At 42.1% G+C, this 21,149-nt stretch overlaps 1 protein-coding gene across 2 annotated transcripts in view; it reads left to right on the forward strand.

Moving 5' to 3' along the window:
• The window catches only part of PDE6A (phosphodiesterase 6A), a 147,180-nt gene that overhangs the window by 77,387 nt on the left and 48,644 nt on the right, over positions 1 to 21,149 (forward strand). For both annotated transcript variants that reach the window (XM_044277463.1, XM_044277464.1), the window contains exons 2-8: positions 5,638 to 5,790; positions 11,332 to 11,421; positions 12,035 to 12,175; positions 12,556 to 12,630; positions 13,802 to 13,866; positions 16,022 to 16,088; positions 20,648 to 20,695. In XM_044277463.1, coding sequence (XP_044133398.1) covers positions 5,638 to 5,790; positions 11,332 to 11,421; positions 12,035 to 12,175; positions 12,556 to 12,630; positions 13,802 to 13,866; positions 16,022 to 16,088; positions 20,648 to 20,695 — 639 coding nt within the window. The remainder of the gene's footprint in view (positions 1 to 5,637; positions 5,791 to 11,331; positions 11,422 to 12,034; positions 12,176 to 12,555; positions 12,631 to 13,801; positions 13,867 to 16,021; positions 16,089 to 20,647; positions 20,696 to 21,149) is intronic.

Consider the following 21,149-nt stretch of genomic DNA (forward strand, 5'->3'; position numbering starts at 1 on the left):
TTTATTTTCAGGGACCAGGGAGCAGTGAGTATAGTTCTTCTTCTTCTCTGGGTGTCTGCACTGCACAAGTTCTGGCTGTGCACAGCTTCAGGACAGGATGTAGTCTGCGTAGGAGAGCACTGACCTGACACTGTGCCATGTTAGGTGTGCCTAGAAACAGTGTTGCACGAAGAGAAGAGACACCCACAGGAGGAGAAGGGAAGTTAGTATTTTTTTGTGGTCTGGTCTGAGGTCTGCATTAAGGGAGCCAAGGGTGAGTTCTATTCAAAGATTTGCTGGGGGCCCAGTCAGTTCTAGTTATGCCACTGACCCTAGGGTTCCTTCAGTCAGGTTTTTCACTGAATGAGTCAACAACAAGGCCTTTCATTTTCACAATGATGACGACAAGAGTAGAACACTTTAGGATGCCCAGGTGCTCTACAGAGTGGATGTGCTAGCTGATGGTGCTTGCGAAGGTCCAGGTGCAGGGCAGGAGGCATCCGGGCCTGCATCTTGGACAGGGGATTGGCCAGCACGTAACACAGGGGAAGAGGAGACAGTAGTGTGACCACAGACACTGATTGTAGACCCAGGCATTCGGCCCACCTATTAGGGTGCTTTGATGCCATGTGGTGGATCATGCTGGTGTTGGTGAGGTTGCTAGTGTTCATGCCCCTGCTCATTTTGGTACAGAACAGGTTGCAAATGACAATTCTTTTATCGTCCGCACTTTCCTCAAAACAGCGCCAGACTGCGGAACACTTAACCCTTGGCAAGGAAAATTGCCACAAGGGGGTGCTCCAGGGAAATGTTGCAGGGACTGTTTGGTGTGACCCGCCTTCTCCCTTTTGCCACCCCACTGCCTCTTCCAGCCTGTTGCGGTGCTGCGGATCCCTCCACCTCTGTACTGCTGTTCTTGCTCGGCTTGCCACTTTCCCAGGTTGGGTCAGTGATTTCACTTCCTCACTCTGGTCATCCTACTGACTTGGTGACCTAACAAGAACCTCACTTATTGACAACTTTTTAGAATATTCGTCTTTTAAAAAAATATCTGTACAGTTGTTCCACTTTGGCATACTCGTCCCCGACAAGCGTCCCCGTCACCATGGGAACGTCTGGGGGTTGGAATATACTATCAGATCTGAGTTTTCACGATCTCATTGATTCTCATTACGAAAATTCGCATTACGAAAATTCTCATTACAAAAATTTGCATTGCGAAAATTTGCAATCAACACTACTCCTAACGAATATTCTAATTTGCAAATATTCAACGAATATTCAATGAATATTCTACAAAATATTCGCAAAATATCGCAAATTCGAATATGACCCCTGCTGCTCAGAGGGTTGGTTAAAAATGTAAATTAAACATAAAAAAGACAGATGTGTTATTGGAAAACCAAACAAAATGCATTATTGTTATATTGATGTCTTATCTTCAGGATAGGTTATCAATATCAGATCGGCGAGGGCCCAACTGCCAGCACCACTCCATCTAAACAGCTGTTTAAGGAGAATGCAACGCTTATCATTGACATTGCAGAAGCAAGCTGGTGTAATTGCAGCTCCTTCATCCCTATTCACTTCAATGGGACAACTCCCTCCAAATCAAGTGAATAGGATGGAGTTATCTCATTGAAGTTAATTGGATGGCTGCAATTTACACCTCTGGGACCCGGTCACTAGCTCCCCTTACATCATGACACATGATCACATGATGCAAGGGGATCTGGTCACCTCTGCGGCCAGTGATTGGCTATAAGCAGTCAAACTGGATGTTTTTAATGAGAGAGCTCTGTGGAGCCAGTGTTGGAAAGCAGATAAGTAACCTTCCCCAATTTTTCACAACCCCTTTAAGGTTGTGGCATGGTGGAAGGAAAGGTGTAAGAGGATCAGAAATTCATATCTGTGGCTTTTGACCATTGTATAGTACCCCACTTAAGGATGGTGCAGTGACTCACTTGGGTTTTGACAAGGTTAACCCTAACTGCAGTGAGGCAATGAGCATACAGGTACCAGTCTCTCAGAGAGGGCACAGTCTTGATGATTGCACAGAGCATTGTGCCAATGTGCCACCGAGCTTAGTTGTTGCAAAGATATAAATGATAGGCATGGAGCTTGTCAAATAAAGCAACAAAACAGTCTTTATGTGCAGCTTTTCAATACCCACATTACAGTCTTTAGAACCACTTGCAATATCCGGGAAGGTTTCTACTTCCAGAATGAGTGCTCACACCACCAGTCCAAATCAGCAACAGCAGGCTAAAGAAGGTCAGTGGCATAGTGAAAATCTATAACTGTCACATCTGATCTCATAGTCACACACCCAATGTATAGCAAAAAGAAATATAATTTTATTGAGCTATATAATACACAAGACCAATAAAGCCAGTATAAAAAAAAATAAAGGAATCCCAGCAGCACAGGCCCTTGATAAGGCCAAATGTAGCACTGATTAAAAACAGGAACCTGGTATTCTCACTGGCCTCAGAACCATTCATGCACACAACCAGGCCAGTGGTTGGCTACAGCTGTCATGTCAATAGTACTGAGATATCCCAGGGACGCAACTGGCGACTCCTGATCCAATGCCATATTTTAAAACATCTGTAGATATAGTAAAGGGTTTAATATATACCAGACAACTGGGATATTGCATTAAATAACACAGTTGCAACAAACTTAAATGTGACACTGTCAATGGCGCTTGCTGTGTAATTAACGTGGTAATCGTCAAGTTAACATTTGATACATCTGGACTTGGCAGACAATGTCATTAGCTGAAGGTTCCACTTGCAATGGTAGAGCTTATTTGGCCAATTTCACATGAATATATTTAGAGGGAGAAATATGCTTTGTGTGTCATATTTCCATCCTGAATGCTGCTCCTATGACATGCACCCACGGCATTATAATGATTTATAATGCTGTGTGTTCCTGCCCAATCCTAACTGAAATGAAGGGTACTCACATAATGCCATAAGTACAACTTATTAGGGCTGAGGTCAGGCAGGAACACACAGCATTATAAATCATTAAAATGCCACGGGTTCATGTTATAGGAGCAGCAATCAGGACTGGAAATACCTCTGACACATGGAACGTATTTCTTGCACTCGTTGGCCAATGTGACCAAAGGTAATGTTTATATTGATATGACATTAAACTGTCCTTCCAGATGTTGGGTAGCAGCAATGTACTGTATTTTCAGTGTCTGAAAATTGCTATTTACTATGTTTTTATTATATGCAATCTTTTCCCTTATAATTGACATAACAACTTGTGTTAGATGATTTAAGTACTTACAAACCATTTATTAAAACAACATTAATCAGATTGAGGTCGAGTGGGGGCGGGGGCTCTGAGTCTGCACTTTCTCGATTCTAGACACCTGGGCTTGACTTTAAATTATTTGGTAATATTGTAAGTTATAGTAAAAGAAAAATGGACATAGTCTGCCATCTTCTGGTGTCAAATATTATTGCAATAAGTGACGCTGTATGCTGGTTTAGTTATGTAGTAAAGAACATTTTAAGGAAGGAAGGACATATGTATGGGAGATATACAGTTGCAAGAAAAAGTATGTGAACCCTTTGGAATTATATGGATTTCTGCACAAATTAGTCATAAAATGTGATCTGATCTTCATGTAAGTTACAACAATAGACAATCACAGTCTGCCTAAACTAATAACACACAAAGTATTAAATGTTACCATGTTTTTATTGAACACACCATGTAAACATTCACAGTGCAGGTGGAAAAAGTATGTGAACCCCTAGACTAATGACATCTCCAAGAGCTAATTTGAGTGAGGTGTCAGCCAACTGGAGTCCAATCAATGAGATTGGAGGTGTTTGTTACAGCTGCCCTGCCCTATAAAAAACACACACCAGTTCTGGGTTTGCTTTTCACAAGAAGCATTTCCTGATGTGAATTATGCCTCGCACAAAAGAGCTCTCAGAAGACCTACGATTAAGAATTGTTGACTTGCATAAAGCTGGAAAGGGTTGTAAAAGTATCTCCAAAAGCTTTGCTGTTCATTAGTCCACAGTAAGACAAATTGTCTATAAATGGAGAAAGTTCAGCACTGCTGCTACTCTCCCTAGGAGTGGCCGTCCTGTAAAGATGACTGCAAGAGCACAGCGCAGACTGCTCAATGAGGTGAAGAAGAATTCTAGAGTGTCAGCTAATGACTTACACGAGTCTCTGGCATATGCTAACATCCCTGTTAGCGAATCTACGATACGTAAAACACTAAACAAAAATGGATTTTGTGGGAGGATACCACAGAGGAAGCCACTGCTGTCCAAAAAAACATTTCTGCACGCTTACAGTTTGCACAAGAGCACCTGGATGTTCCACAGCAGTACTGGCAACAAATTCTGTGGACAGATGAAACCAAAGTTGAGTTGTTTGGAAGAAACACACAACACTATGTGTGGCGAAAAAGAGGCACAGCACACCAACATCAAAACCTCATCCCAACTGTGAAGTATGGTGGTGGGGGCATCATGGTTTGCGGCTGCTTTGCTGCATCAGGGCCTGGACAGATTGCTATCATCAAAGGAAAAATTAATTCCCAAGTTTATCAAGACATTTTGCAGGAGAACTTAGAGCCATCTGGCCACCAGCTGAAGCTCAACAGAAGATGGGTGTTGCAACAGGACAAAGACCAAAAGCATAGAAGTAAATCAACAACAGAATGGCTTAAACAGAAGAAAATACGCCTTCTGGAGTGGCCCAGTCAGAGTCCTGACCTCAACCCGATTGAGATGCTGTGGCATGACCTCAAGATTCACACCAGACATCCCAAGAATATTGCTGAACTGAAACAGTTCTGTAAAGAGGAATGGTCAAGAATTACTCCAGAATGTTGTGCACGTCTAATCTGCAACTACAGGAAACATTTGGTTGAAGTTATTGCGGCCAAAGGAGGTTCAACCAGTTATTAAATCCAAGGGTTCACATACTTTTTCCACCTGCACTGTGAATGTTTACATGGTGTGTTCAATAAAAACATGATAACATTTAATTCTTTGTGTGTTATTAGTTTAAGCAGACTGTGATTGTCTATTGTTGTGACATAGATGCAGATCAGATCACATTTTATGACCAATTTGTGCAGAAATCCATATCATTCCAAAGGGTTCACATAGTTTTTCTTGCAACTGTAAATTGACATATTAAGAAAAGAGATAAGCAGTCTTCTACATCACATTGACTACATCAGTGTAGCTCTAAACCTAGTCATGGTTGGATCATTGCTTAGTCAGACAAGACACCTACCAAGGACACCATAATGGCAAAAATAGGAGTCATTATGTTCTGCTCTATGACTATATCCCTTCAGCAACCATGAATTGATGAATGCCTAAAATTGAAGCCATGTCCACTGCCCTACCAGTCTAGCCTTTCTAGTATTTTTTGGGTAAAATGTAGGCTATAAATGGCTACAGGATATATTCAATGAGTTTTTCACAACCAGATTCTTGGGCAACGTATGGTAAGTAAATATTGAGCTATTTCATAGCAAGTTCTATAACTGACACTGGGTCATTCCCCTTTCTCAGCTTTTTCCTATTCATGTTTTAGGTTGTGTAGTAATGTATGAGGAAAAAAGTTATATGTTTCATAACATGTTGTTTTCCTTAGGACACCCACTTTTGCAATTTCGTAGATAACCTTACAGAATATGCAACAAAGTCCATATTGGCTGCCCCTGTAATGAATGGAAAAGATGTAGTGGCTGTAATAATGGCTGTTAACAAAAATGATGGTTCCAATTTTACTAGGAAGGATGAAGAGGTGAGGAATTGAATATATATATATATATTAGTGCTTAAAAGTGGAACCCTTCACAATTTGCATAAATTTGGCCTCAAACTACATCAGATAAAAATAATCAAATCAAACAAATGAGTCAAAAAGATTATACTTGGTCATTTATTTATTGCAGAAAATTATCCAATATAACGTCAGTGAGTGGCAAAATTATGTAAACCTTTAGGGTAAGCTAATAATTTGAAGGCGAAATTTGTTTTCAATAAATGGTATGACAATCAGTATGAGTGGGAGACCTGTTATTTAAAGAACACGGATCAAAGTCTGATCTTCACAATACATGTTTGTGGAAATGTATCATGGCATGAATAAAAGAGGATCTCAGAAGAAGAGTTGTTGATGCTAACCAGGCTGGAAAAGGTTACAAAACAAAGGCCTTTCTCGCATGGGCTATGTTAATGTGCATGAGTTCACCATCAGGAGGACACTGAACAACAATGGTGTGCATGGCAGGATTGCAAGAGAAAGCCGCTGCTCTCTAAAAAGCACATTGCTGCCCGGAAGGTGAGAAGCACTGTGTTTGGAGAAAGGAAAACCCTGCATTCCAGCATAAAATTCATCATATCTGTGAAAGACGGTAATTGTGTCATGGTTTGGGCCTGTTTTGTTCATCTGGCCCTCATTGATAGAACAATTAATTCTAAACAATGAATTCTGACCTTAAAGAGGTTGTCCGGGCTTTTTTAAATTGATGATCCTAAGGATAGGTCATCAATATCGGATCGGTGGGGGTCCGACACCTGGCATTCCCACCGATCAGCTGTACGAGGAGACGGCGTGTAGTGCACAAGTGCCGTCTCCCTTCTCTCTTCCTGTCCGCTGCTGCAGTCCCATGGCGTGTCGGAGTGTCAGACTCCCACCGATCTGATATTGATGTCCTATCCTGAGGATAGGTCATCAATATTAAAAAGCCAGGATAACCCCTTTAATCCAATAGAAATATTGTGAAAGGACCTGAAACAAGCAGTTCATGAGAGAAAACTCACCACACCAACAGTTGAAGCTGTTTTGTACAGAGGAATGGGCTATACCTCCTCCAAGCTGCTGTGTAGGACTAATCAACTTATACCAGAAACAATTAGTTGCAGTTATTGCTGCACAAAGTTCACATTTTGCCATTCACAGATATGTGATATTGGATCATTTCCTCAAAAAATTATTTAGCAAGTCAAATATGTTTGATTTATTTGTTTGATTTTGTTACTTTTATCTACGTTTAGAACTTGTGTGATGTTATTTTATGTTAAATTTATTCAGAAATATTGAAAATTCTCAAACAGCACTGTATATACATACATATACACATTACATATGCACACATATCTGCACACATATATGCATACATATACACACATATATACACACATACACACACATATATACATATATACACACATACAGTACAGACCAAAAGTTTGGACATACCTTCTCATTCAAAGAGTTTTCTTTATTTTCATGACTATGAAAATTGTAGATTCACACTGAAGGCATCAAAACTATTAATTAACACATGTGGAATTATATACATAACAAAAAAGTGTGTAACAACTGAACATATGTCATATTCTAGGTTCTTCAAAGTAGCCACCTTTTGCTTTGTTTACTGCTTTGCACACTCTTGGCATTCTCTTGATGAGCTTCAAGAGGTAGTCACCTGAAATGGTCTTCCAACAGTCTTGAAGGAGTTCCCAGAGATGCTTAGCACTTGTTGGCCCTTTTGCCTTCACTCTGCGGTCCAGCTAACCCCAAACCATCTCGATTGGGTTTAGGTCCGGTGACTGTGGAGGCCAGGTCATCTGGCGCAGCACCCCATCACTCTCCTTCATAATCAAATAGCCCTTACTCAGCCTGGAGGTGTGTTTGGGGTCATTGTCCTGTTGAAAAAGAAATGATGGTCCAACTAAACGCAAACCGGATGGAATAGCATGCCGCTGCAAGATGCTGTGGTAGCCATGCTGGTTCAGTATGCCTTAAATTTTGAATAAATCCCCAACAGTGTCACCAGCAAAGCACCCCCACACCATCACACCTCCTCCTCCATGCTTCACGGTGGGAACCAGGCATGTAGAGTCCATCCGTTCACCTTTTCTGCGTCGCATAAAGACATGGTGGTTGGAACCAAAGATCTCAAATTTGGACTCATCAGACCAAAGCACAGATTTCCACTGGTGTAATGTCCATTCCTTGTGTTCTTTAGCCCAAACAGGTCTCTTCTGCTTGTTGCCTGTCCTTAGCAGTGGTTTCCTAGCAGATATTCTACCATGAAGACCTGATTCACACAGTCTCCTCTTAACAGTTGTTCTAGAGATGTGTCTGCTGCTAGAACTCTGTGTGGCATTGACCTGGTCTCTAATCTGAGCTGCTGTTAACATGCGATTTCTGAGGCTGGTGACTCGGATGAACTTATCCTCCGCAGCAGAGGTGACTCTTGGTCTTCCTTTCCTGGGGCGGTCTGCATGTGAGCCAGTTTCTTTGCAGCGCTTGATGGTTTTTGTGACTGCACTTGGGGACACTTTCAAAGTTTTACAATTTTTTCGGACTGACTGACCTTTATTTCTTAAAGTAATGATGACCACTAGTTTTTCTTTACTTAGCAGTTTTTTTCTTGCCATAATACAAATTCTAACAGTCTATTCAGTAGGACTATCAGCTGTGTATCCACCTGACTTCTCCACAACGCAACTGATGGTCCCAACCCCATTTATAAGGCAAGAAATCCCACTTATTAAACCTGACAGGGCACACCTGTGAAGTGAAAACCATTTCAGGTGACTACCTCTTGAAGCTCATCAAGAGAATGCCAAGAGTGTGCAAAGCAGTAATCAAAGCAAAAGGTGGCTACTTTGAAGAACCTAGAATATGACATATTTTCGGTTGTTTCACACTTCTTTGTTATGTATATAATTCCACATGTGTTAATTAATAGTTTTGATGCCTTCAGTGTGAATCTACAATTTTCATAGTCATGAAAATAAAGAAAACTCTTTGAATGAGAAGGTGTGTCCAAACTTTTGGTCTGTACTGTATATACACATATATTTACACACATATACACACATACACACATATATACACACATATGCATACATATATATACATATATAAATACATATACACACATATACACACACACATATATAGATATATATATGTGTGTGTGTGTGGAGTACTCATGGTGTGACAACAATTTTCTGATTAGTTTCTATTGGATTATACCTTAAACTGTGAAAAGTTGTATAACTTGTATCATGCAGCAGGTGCATCCTGTTCTTTGAGGTTTCCCAGACCATCTCTGGTCAGGATTGTGCAACTTAAGATTTAGACTTAGACATATACGTAACCAACAGAACCTTCCACTATACTTAGTCCAAGCGAGAGAAAATCTAATTTCCAATGAGAGTGCTCACTCCGTAAAACACGCTCCATGTGAGAGAGTGAATTCCCATAGTGTACTCTGCCTCTTTGTCCAGGCGACATGGCATTATAAAGATTTATAATACCGTGTGTTTCACGCAGTGATTCACTCTTGTCTCAAACTCGCCCACGGCAGTGTAGGAAAAAGTCAGTCTTCAGAAGTATAATCTAGAGCTGCAAGCCATACGGGTGTATTTTCAGCTCATGCTTCCCTAGGTACACAAACTGAATACACCCCATTATGCCCACTTTCAGAAATTCTGAATTACACATGGATTTTGTGCCAAAATTCAGATCAAATCCAGTGTCAGTCTGTACCATATACATATGAATGGGCTTTCCCGTATTCACACACTGTGCAACAGAATTTTGAGAGTCTGCCTTCAACTTTTGCCATAGAAATATGCTACGGCATCCACTGCAAACTCTGCATATGCTACCTGCAAAGTTTGGAATTTTGCTGTATTAATTCCAACCTGTGTGGATTCACTGAACCACTGGATGCAGACATGGCAGAATTGCTGCAGATTTGAGGTACAGTACCTAGGGCCCATGGTTCTGGTTATTGGTTCTGCTCACTGATCACTTTCCTATGCTATCCCGTATCACCCCCTGTTATGCCCCATGTAGAAGATACAAAATGGCATCAGTAAATCCTTGAATATAGCTTGATGTACTTTCCCCAAAAATGCCATGTTTAGGCAAAAAAATGGATATACAGTATATTGATAAAACAAGCATAGCAAATGTGAACTTACACCAGTGCTGATGATAATTTGTATCTTCTGCTTGGAGTGGACAGGACTAGTCAGTCATGAGGTTCTGGTTCATTCTTATCTGAAGCTCTTAAGGCTGAATGGTGCAGTTCAGAATCTGCTAGTGATTGGATTCCCTGTTTCCCCTGTTATACTCTGCCACCCTATGTCAGGGCTGGCCAACCTGCGGCTCTCCAGCTGCTGCAAAACTACAACTCCCAGCATGCCCAGACAGTCTACAGCTATCAGCCTACAGCAGGGCATGGTGGGAATTGTAGTTTTGCAACAGCTGGAGAGCCACAGGTTGGCCAGCCCTGCCCTATGTCATCTCTTGTTATACCCTATGTCAACCCTTGTTATACACTGTCCCTGTATGCCACCCTTTATTATCTCCTATAAATAGCAGTCTCTTCACAGTTTAGGTATGTGCAGCATGGGTAGCAATAGTGGCTCCCCATCCTGAAAAGCAGAGGCAACCAGTTCCCAAGGGGAGCAAGGAACATGCAGTGTTGGCCGAGCACAGAGAGAGAAAGCAAGGCTAGAAGCTGTCCAGGACTCTATTTCCAGCCCGTCATTCATGTTTTGCTTAAGTCCGCTTGACTACCCATCATATGCCACATGTATAATCAGCTTTATTAGTTATAAACATTTTTGTAAGTAGCGGGTCAACATGAGAGGCTCAGTGTTTGGGTTTGTCTTAAAGCCACAGTGTCGGCAGCAGCTATTATTTTTTTTTTTAAAAGATGCATTTATATACCACACCCTAAACACTGCTGCGCTTCCCTTGGCCCTGGCAAGGCAAACTTGGCATTGTTATGCTATGATATTGGAAGAGGAATAGAACACCCATCACTTTTTTGCACTATCCCAGTGCACCAGTCAGTAGGAGACATAAGTTGATAGGTACAGTACACTCCCCCCAACAAATGATTCACTTTGCTGGGAAATACCTGCCCGTACCATGTCTGACATGGTGAAATAGCAGAAATCTACAGCATAGAGGTGGAATCCACATGCAACTGAAGCCTAAATAGGCAACTGCGGGCAACAATAAAAATATTAGAATATAGAATATTAATTATAGAATATTATATTTTGGCTGAGAACTAGACTTGACCAGCCCATTTAGATCAGGGTACAAAAAATCCATGTAATCATGTCTACTAATAAGCCAAGACATCCACATTTGTTGCTATCCGTAACCTTTGCAAATAATTTTATGGGTAATCCAACTATATATCAAGTGAGATAAGAAAAACAAATATCTCATAAAATATAACATAATTGTTTTCTTTAAGGTAGGATTTATTATGTACATCTTATATATTTTTTTCAGATTTTCCTTAAGTACCTCAACTTTGCCAACTTGATACTCAAGGTGTATCATCTATCCTACCTTCACAACTGTGAAACTAGAAGGGGCCAGGTATGTCAATATAAGATTAATGCAATACATTGAGTGCCTTAAGAAGAAATAAAGTACCGTATTTGGTATGTAATACAAAAAAAAAGACATAAAAACCCTTAAAAGGGTCTTTTGACCTAAAATTAGTTGCCCCTTCTCTGGCAGACTTAATACAGCTTTTTTATTGGGCTGCATGTAATACTAGATTTTAACTGCATCGCTGAAGAGAAACTTGTCAACATTGGTATATGGAAGCAACCAATGGGGTATGCAGCATAGAGGCAAACGATGCAACTGCTATGGCACTTAAGGATGGGGAGGAACGAGTGCTGAATTCACCTTGCTTCCTGATATGAAACCATGGCATTTTCCTGTAGCTACCTCTAGGGGGTAGCTTACTGCATAGAGATTTTACTGTTGCCATTATGCATGCCATAAAGTGGGTGTACATTTTTTTTAAATACATTTTTTTATCTTCAATAAAAATTTATGTAAATTCTGAAGAAATCTCTCGGAAAGGAAGGTTCTTACTAAGTTTGCCATGATACCCTAAGATATCTGCATATGCCCTTTGGAAAATTCTCGAAAAGTAGCAAAAAATCTAAGCTTTTCCCCTTTTTACTCTTTTCTATAGATACTGTTGTGGTCAGCCAACAAGGTTTTTGAAGAACTTACTGACATTGAGAGACAGTTTCACAAAGCCCTTTATACAGTCCGCGCCTTCCTTAACTGTGATAGATACTCCGTGGGACTTCTGGACATGACAAAGACAAAGGTGTTTTTTTGAGTGATACACAATTGTGTAGCTTCGTGTAGAATTTTACTATTTTTGTACAAAGGACTGAGCAGTTTCATATTCAAATTATTTATTAAATATATATAATCTAAATACAATAGAATAGTAATATCTATTAGAATTTCACAAGAATAGTAATATCTATTCTGTATAAATCAATAAGGTACAGAGGTATGCAGCCAATACATTCTTATTTATGTCTGGATACAGTCTTTTACTGCATATTAACACGAAAAACTTCAGTATGTGAATTTTTGGGATAATATTTGTCAGACATCATGTATAATAATCATTTTAGTATTTGCCAATATATGTGTGTCACCCATAACAACCTTGCTAATACTATGCTCTTTCTGCAGGAATTTTTTGATCAATGGCCAGTGCTTATGGGTGAAGTGCCCCCTTATTCAGGACCAAAAACACCGGATGGGAGAGTATGGCATCAGATTTACATTTTGTACCTTCCTATTGTAAATGCTTTCGCCCTAACTTTCAGTGTTGCCCTGATCTTCTGTAGTTGTAAGCCCCATATATACAGAATATGAAAACCATTATCGTTTAGTCAGTGTCAAAGTAACAATATACTGTAGTGTGTAGAAGTAGAGTATTAATAGTAGTAGTAGGAGCAGATTAATGAAGACAACTTTTTCGATAAAGACATTTATAAGATGTAATATTAAGTGAAATAGTGGGTGAACTTGTGATTACCCCCACAATACAGAGTGCCTTCATGGTTATCCGCCCTCTGACATTTCCTGGAGATTAGATGGTGCCAATAAGTTCTATTAGGCTTCTTTCAGATTTGCAGTACAGCCTTCTAGCAGGCTGTTCTGGCATTGAATCAGCCTGATAAATACCAATGCGTGCAGCGTTTTTTTGCTTTTTTTTCTGGCCGAACCCCGGCATATTTCAACTGTGCCGCAAATGTGAAAGCTATGAAGCCCATGGATCCTCAAACAGTTCACCCCACTACCTACTCTTAAATACTTTGGTGCCTGTTACATCGGTTGTGTTTAGCCCACTAATTCAATTGACATCCTACAAATACATGAAAGGGGTTGTCTTTTCTGGGAAAACCACAAAAGTTTATCACAAGGTATTTCAACTTTCCATGATCAGCTGATTGCCAGTCTGGTTTGATTTCAAAAAGTGATTTTCCCTTTTTAAAAAAACCTTTTTGTTCCCTTTTTGAAAAAAATACCTGTTTAATGCTTGCTGCCTCCTTTTCAAGCAACTAATCGGCGGGGATCCAGGGAGTTGGACCCCCTGCCGATCAGATACTGACGACTTATCATGCGCATAGGTCATCAGTATGTACTGGCTGAACAACCCCTTTTAAGTTAGCTTGGCTTGTGTAACACAGTCACTTTCCTACCCACTTTGCAAAACTAGATGAGCGGTGAAAAATGCAAAAAGTCACAAAAAAGTGTGCAAATAAAGGCCAAAAAGATACAATCCCTATTTTGTGACTTTTTGAAGCCAGGATTCTGGCGTGTAGAGCCCTCTACAATAGCTATTTCTGGTTAAATGCTATTTGGAAGATTATGATTAAAAGTGGTTCTCATTCTTCAACAAAATTAAAATCATTTGCTTTCTGTTTCCCAGGAAATATCATTTTATAAAGTGATCGACTACATATTGCATGGAAAAGAAGAAATTAAAGTTATTCCGTAAGTTTTAATGAGATAAGCATTACTTAATTTTACAATGACTAGTTTTACAGCACATCAATATGTTTCACTTGACAACTCCATGCATTAAGTATTAATATTATAATCTAAAATATTACTACTCAACCCTACTGTATAATTTAACAGGGAATGGTATTCAAGAAGGAAGTCACTTTGCCAATACTCTGTCTCTCATTTTATGGTTGCTCCATTGAACAAAAGCCTAAAGCATCACTTTCCTTTTGTTGCAAAGCCGCACACAAACATCATATCTTTTGAATGACAGAAGCAGAACTTGATAGAGATATATAATCAAAAGCATCAGGACCCATTTTAGGAAGATTGCTTACCCCTGTGTATGTAGGGACTTATATGTGCTTTTTCTTACTTCTCAACCTACATGTAGTTCCTGTTGATCTCATAAACACTACAGCTATGCACATTCAAACACAAACAGGAGTTTCAATTAGTTAGCTACTCAGTACATAAGAATTGACATAGATGACAATTTGGCCATAAAGAAATGGATGAAGAATAAATTACTTTATATTAAAACAAAAAGCAAAGATCAGAAATAGAGTCATAGTTAGGGGCTCATTGTGGGGGATGGGCAAAAAAACACATCATTCATCTGAGTGAGCTCCCAACCCAGGTAATACCACACCATGATAGAAGCAGGGCTTGATACTTCCAATACCCCATTCTTAAGGACAGGGCCTGTGCAAACTCTTACGAGCAATGGTTGTGGAACTACTGTGTTAACTAACCAGTTTCAAGTTTGGCTAAGGCCTCATGCACACGGACGTGTTCCGCGGCCGAGAGCGGACCGTGGAAACCCGGCCGGGATTCCTCCTGACAGCATGAGCGCACAGCATCATTGGTTGCTATGACGCCGTGCGCTCCCTGCTGCCGCCACAGTACAGTAATACACTGGTATAGATCATACCAGTGTACTACTGTATTGCGGCGGCAGCAGGGAGCGCACGGTTTCATAGCAACCAATGACGCTGTGCGCTCCTGCTCTCAGCAGGAATCCAGCCCATGGTTCCACGGACCGCTCACGGCCGTGAAACACGGCCATGTGCATTCGGCCCATTACAGAGGGTGTTGTCCTGGCAGTCCCCTGGTTTTCACCTTTTAACCCGTACACAGGGATCTGGACTTCGCTGCAGGCAGGCCTCCAGGCCGTTACCTCTTGGAATAGCCCCAGTGTAGTTGGAAGTTGACACATAGGTGTTAGAGACTACAGTGCAAAGCACCAGAGACATAGGCAAAGCACACAGACAGAACAGAACTAGGTGGAGAACACTCTGGCAGAATACATGACTTCAAGGCAAACACAGGCTGAGCCAGACAAGGTCAGGCAGAGTACATACTAAGCTATGGAGCAGACACAGGGAAATGGCAGACGGAACAAGGTCAGAATTCAGACACAGACTGAATCTGAACATATCCAAACACAATCCGAAGAGAGCAGGGATACAGATATAAGCTGCAATACTGAACAAGCAGACAGAGTCAGAACAGACCCAGTGAGAATTTGTTGCACAACCACGGTCGCACAGCTCAGAAAATATATAGCAGGGAAAATGAACACATCAGTCAGACAGCCCTATGTGTCGGCGTTACTGTGCCACCTGTAGAAAGATGCTAAACTTCCTATGTGTGGCCCAGTGTCCTATAGGACAAAGGCCTGAGGGCCTGCGGCATACAAGACAAAGAATGTTAGGGCAGGGAGGCTATGACTCCCTACTCTGTCTGAGGGTTCAACTGTATTGATGTCCTGGGGATGCCAAAACATTTGAGAGAAGTGCTGACCTTGGTGAGCAAGGTGGGCACTCCACCACCTGCAAACTGCTGCCATACCCCCACCTGTAGAATCTTTCTATCTGTAGCAATTTTAGGCAGGAGCACTAAATTACCTTTTGGACAACTAAGTTGAGAAAAACAAAAGCTATTTTGCCCACGGAGGAGATCCAGTTCTACCATCTGCCCTTAGGAAATCGCGTTCAAATTATTAGATTGTAACCTGAGGTATAATTATCTTCATCTCATACATATCTAGTACAATGACTCTCATCACGTGAAATATGCTGATAATGCCAAGTCCTACTCTCCACAACAACACTAAGGTTTAATATTATGTTTTTAACAGGAACCCACCTGCAGATCATTGGGCCTTGGCTAGTAAACTTCCTACATACGTTGCAGAAAATGGTCTTGTAAGTATAATATACATTAAATATACATTAGTAAAGGGGTTTGGCCATGGACAACATTTATCCTCTATACATAGAATAGAAAAAGGTGATAAATACATGACTGCAGGGGGGGGGGGGGGGCAACCACCGGGGCCCCTACTAATCACAAGCACCACCTGTCCTCCCACTAAGGACATATTGTACTTGCTAGATGAATACTACATTCAATGCTACTAAACATACAGGACTATCCAGCACCACATACCTTTTACATCCAGTGCCTCACAGGTGATGTCTCCTCTGATGTAGATGTTCTCTTTCCCAACATTCTCTATTCCGCTCATGACACCTTTTTCTAGCTGCTTCTCGTCTCTGTAGATTTTGCCAAACAGACATCTTATAAAAATAACAGTACCATAAATATAGCTCCATACAAAAGTCCCACCAATAGTAATAATTTTCTCCCAGAGTTCCTTCATTAGTAATCAGTTCCCTCTACACTGCCCCAAAAAATTGATACTGTTCCCAAAGAGTTGGCCCTTAGTAGTAGTGCCCACCATAGTGTGTCCAATAGTATTGCCCACTATAGTGCACCCATTAGTAATAAGGTGTCTCTATAGTTCCCACGGTAGAAATGAGGCCCCCTATACAGCGCTCAGTGGTAATAAGGCCCCTTCATAGCATGCACAGTAAAGACCCATCTACAGTGCCCCCAGTAGTAATAAGGCCCCATGTAGTGCCCTCCACTAGTTGCCCCTATAATGCCCCCTTTAGTGCCCCAGTAGTTATGCAGACCCTGACTACCATAGTGCCCCAATAATTATAGAGCCCCTGACTCCTATAGCACTCCAGTAATTATACAGCCACTATAGTGCCCAAGTAGTTATGTAGCCCCTGACCTCTATAGTGCCCAAGTAGTTATGTAGCCCCTGACCTCTATAGTGCCCAAGTAGTTATGCAGCCCCTGACCTCTATAGTGCCCAAGTAGTTCTGTAGCCCCTGACCTCTATAGTGCCCAAGTAGTTATGCAGCCCCTGACCTCTATAGTGCCCTAGTAGTTATGTAGCCCCTGACGCCTATAGCACCCCAGTAGTTATGTATTGCCTGACCCCTATAACACCCCCATAGTTATGCAGCCCCTGATCCCAATAGGACCACAGTAGTTATGCAGTCTGAACCTTATAGGGCCCCATTAGTCATGGAGACCCTATCCCCTATAGCACCCTAGTAGTTATGCAGCCTGATCCCTATAACGCTCCATCAGGGCCGTCTTTACCAAGGGGAAAAAGGGGCAGCTGCCCCGGGCCCAGTTGCTCCTGGGGGGCCCAAGGCAGCTGCCTCTTGAGCCCTGCTAGCTACTGCCCCAGGTGTCAAGCTGTCTGTGTACTTTAACGTTGTGATCTAGGACCTTAATAACATCATTACCATGTGACCAGTAACCTAGCAATTACTGGTCACATGGCTATGAGGTCATCACAGGTCTTATCAGGAGTGTTGCAGGAGAAGTTAACTGTGGAGCTTTTTTGTGTGAAGATTACATCAGAAAAAGGTGACAGGGGCTGTTATGTTAATATACTGTAAACTACTGTATAGTGGGGTGCTGTATATTGTGTGGGGGCCTGTATACTGTGGGGGGCTGTATATTGTGTGGGACTGTATACTGTGTGGTGGGCTGTATACTGTGTGGTGGGCTGTATACTGTGGGGGGCCTGTATACTGCTGTGGGGGCTGTATACTGTGTGGTGGGCTGTATACTGTGGGGGTCTGTATACTATGGGGGCTGTATACTGTGTGGTGGCCTGTATACTGTGTGGGGGCCTGTATACTGTGTGGGGGCCTGTATACTGTGTGGTGGGCTGTATACTATGTGGGGGGGCTGTATACTGTGTGGGGGGGCTGTATACTGTGTGAGGGGCTGTATACTGTGTGGGGGGCTGTATACTGTGCGGTGGGCTGTATACTGTGGGGGGGGCCTTATACTGTGTGGTGGGCTGTATACTGTGTGGTGGGCTGTATACTGTGTGGGGGGCTGTATACTGTGTGGGGGCCTTATACTGTGTGGTGGGCTGTATACTGTGTGGTGGGGCTGTATACTATGTGGGGGTCTGTATACTGTGTGGGGGCCTGTATACTGTGTGTTGGGCTGTATACTGTGTGGGGGCCTGTATACTGTGGTGGGCTGTATACTGTGTGGTGGGCTGTATACTGTGTGGGGGGCTGTATACTGTGTGGGGGGGCTGTATACTGTGGGGGGCTGTATACTGTGTGGGGGCCTGTATACTGGGGGGGCTGTATACTGGGGGGGCCTGTATAGTGTGGGGGGGCCTGTATAGTGTGGGGGGCCTGTATAGTGTGGGGGATGTATATTGTGGAGTGCTATACTGCTGTACTGTATACTGTGGGGGTCTGTATACTGTGGGTGCGGTATAGTGTGGAGTGCTATACTGCTGTACTGTATAGTGTGGGGGGCTGTATCGTGTATAGTGTGTATAGTTTGGGGTGCTGTATACAGTGAGGTGTTGTATACTGTGAGGTGTTGTATACTGTGGGGTGCTGTATACTGTGGGCTGCTATACTGCTCTACTATATACTGTGGGGTACTGTACAGTGTGGGGTGCTATACTGCATACTGTGTGGTGCTGTATACTATAGGGTGCTATACTGCATACTGTGGGGTGCTGGGGTGCACTGTAACACTAGGGTGAGCTGAGCCCTGGTCTCCTTCCTGCAGAGCGGTGCCCACTTCCAGCCTGGGCCCAGAGCACTGATCCTGAGCCGCTGGAGTCTTCAGAACTGGAAGTATTTACAGTCATTCACTGTACTCTACCAGATGTGTGGATTTTTTGTGTGTGATTGCCTGCTAAGGTGTGGGAAGGCGGGATCCAGGGGGCCCAAGTAAATTTTTGTCCAGGGTCCAATCAATATTAAAGACGGCCCTGGCTCCAATAGCCATGCAGACATAGTGACAAAAAAATAAAATACCTCATTCTCGTCCACAATGCCGTCATCTGTGATGGTACACAGATTGTGCCCTGCTGCAGCATATGTCCCGGCTCAGGTGGCTCAATCAGGTCATTGCGCCATCGATACATCCTCTAATAGGCTTCAGGCCTAGTGACCTGTGGCCTATTAATGTGAACAGGGGGGAAAGATGCTTTTGGGTCCCATGACACACCACATGCAGTATTTAACTATATTTCCGTCTTGAGGACAAATGTGCTGTACTGCTGCCGCAGTCGCAATGTTTGGGGCCCAGGGCAAAACATTCCACCATACGAAAAAGTAGAGTGGTCAGCACCACACACTGACACCATCGAAGTCCAGTCCAGCAGGACAGGCCTTGAGAAAGCGTCATATGACGCGAAACAGCTGTCGGACTGCTGCATCCGTTGAGTACTACTCCCTGCATCATGTTCAATATATTGATCTATATACAAGTCGGGTGAGTGACGTGGATTATATTTATTTTGTTGGATTCTCAGGGCAAAACATCCAGGGCCCTATTTCCGGATGTTTTGGACTAGCGACGCCCCTGAGAGTGGTAGTACACATGTGTGCCCCCTGCTCCATTCACTGCTAGGTACAGTGCTCAGTTATCTCTAGCAATCCCATAGAAAGGAGCCACAGCACCATTCACACAATGGACTCGGGGACCCCAGTTCGCATGATTTGTGTGAGGCTCCCTGTCATCAGTGATGGCCAGATCACAATGTTCGCCAGCGAGGCGAGGCACAGGTAGGTCCTTACCTGTGCCTGTGCGCGAGCCGGTCTGAAATGAAATGCGGTCTCCGGGAGCAGGCTGTTCCGAGAACGGCCCCCAGAGGCTGTTGTCAGAACTGCCTGCTCCCAGAGACCGCATTTGTTTCAGACTGGCTCGCCGGACTTGTGAGTTAAGATGGCAGATCGCATGTGTTCGCTGGCGAACACTGCGAACTGGCCATCTCTACTTGTGATCATACACATATCATCTTTCCCAAGGATAGAGGATAAATGCTGTTAGTTTGAAAACTAATTTAATACATCTACCAGCTGAACAGAATACAAAAAATCTAATAATTTAATACATTTTTAAAGCACTAAAGAAGACACTACACAAGCAACAGATGCCACTAAGAATTAAAACTGCCCTGGCCTCTAAGCTTCTCCATCAGAGGGCAGCATAGGGTAGAGGGAAAGTTGCTGAGTTTGATTGACAGCTTTCTTCCTATGAGTATCTGACAGATCTACAGGTTGTATACATGCATTTTGTTGTATTACAAATGAATAGCATAGAGTATCATCTGCCAAATTAAAGGGTGGCTTCGAAAAAAGAGTTTCCCACTCTGGAGCACCCATGGCATCAGTACATTCGTTTTATGAAATGGACAAGTGTGTAATGCATCATATCCCCTGGTGGCACTGCAGCAGTATACTTGAATTGTCAGAAGACCTTTCTTATAAAAGGGGATTGTCCAGAACATACAAGCCTATAAACGGTTTCATTTCAGATTACTTAGAGAGCTGCTCGTCTAATAACAGTCATATGTCATTGTTACAGTTTCCAAATCTGTAAACTGAAAACTGAATTTTGCTTCTTTCAGATTTGCAATATTATGAACACAGCTGCTGATGATTATTTTGAGTTTCAGGTAAATATACTCGGGAGATACACAGGCATAACTAAGTGCAGAGGTAAAGACTCTAAAAACTAATAAAGAAAACTTAAAGACATGAGTACATATAAAACTGTAGATAGATAGATAGATAGATAGATAGATAGATAAATAGATAGATAGATAGATAGATAGATAGATAGATAGATAGATTTTAGACAGATTTGAGAGAGAAAGAGAGAGAGAGATAGATAGATAGGAGATAGATACTAGATAGATAGATAGATAGATAGATAGATAGATAGATAGATAGATAGATTTTAGACAGATTTGAGAGAGAAAGAGAGACAGAGAGAGAGAGAGAGAGAGAGAGAGAGATAGATAGATAGATAGATAGATAGATAGATAGATAGATAGGAGATAGATACTAGATAGATAGATAGATAGATAGATAGATAGATAGATAGATATTAGACAGATATGAGAGAGA

This window comes from Bufo gargarizans, chromosome 2 (assembly GCF_014858855.1).
Source record: "Bufo gargarizans isolate SCDJY-AF-19 chromosome 2, ASM1485885v1, whole genome shotgun sequence".
Taxonomy (NCBI): Eukaryota; Metazoa; Chordata; class Amphibia; order Anura; family Bufonidae; genus Bufo; species Bufo gargarizans.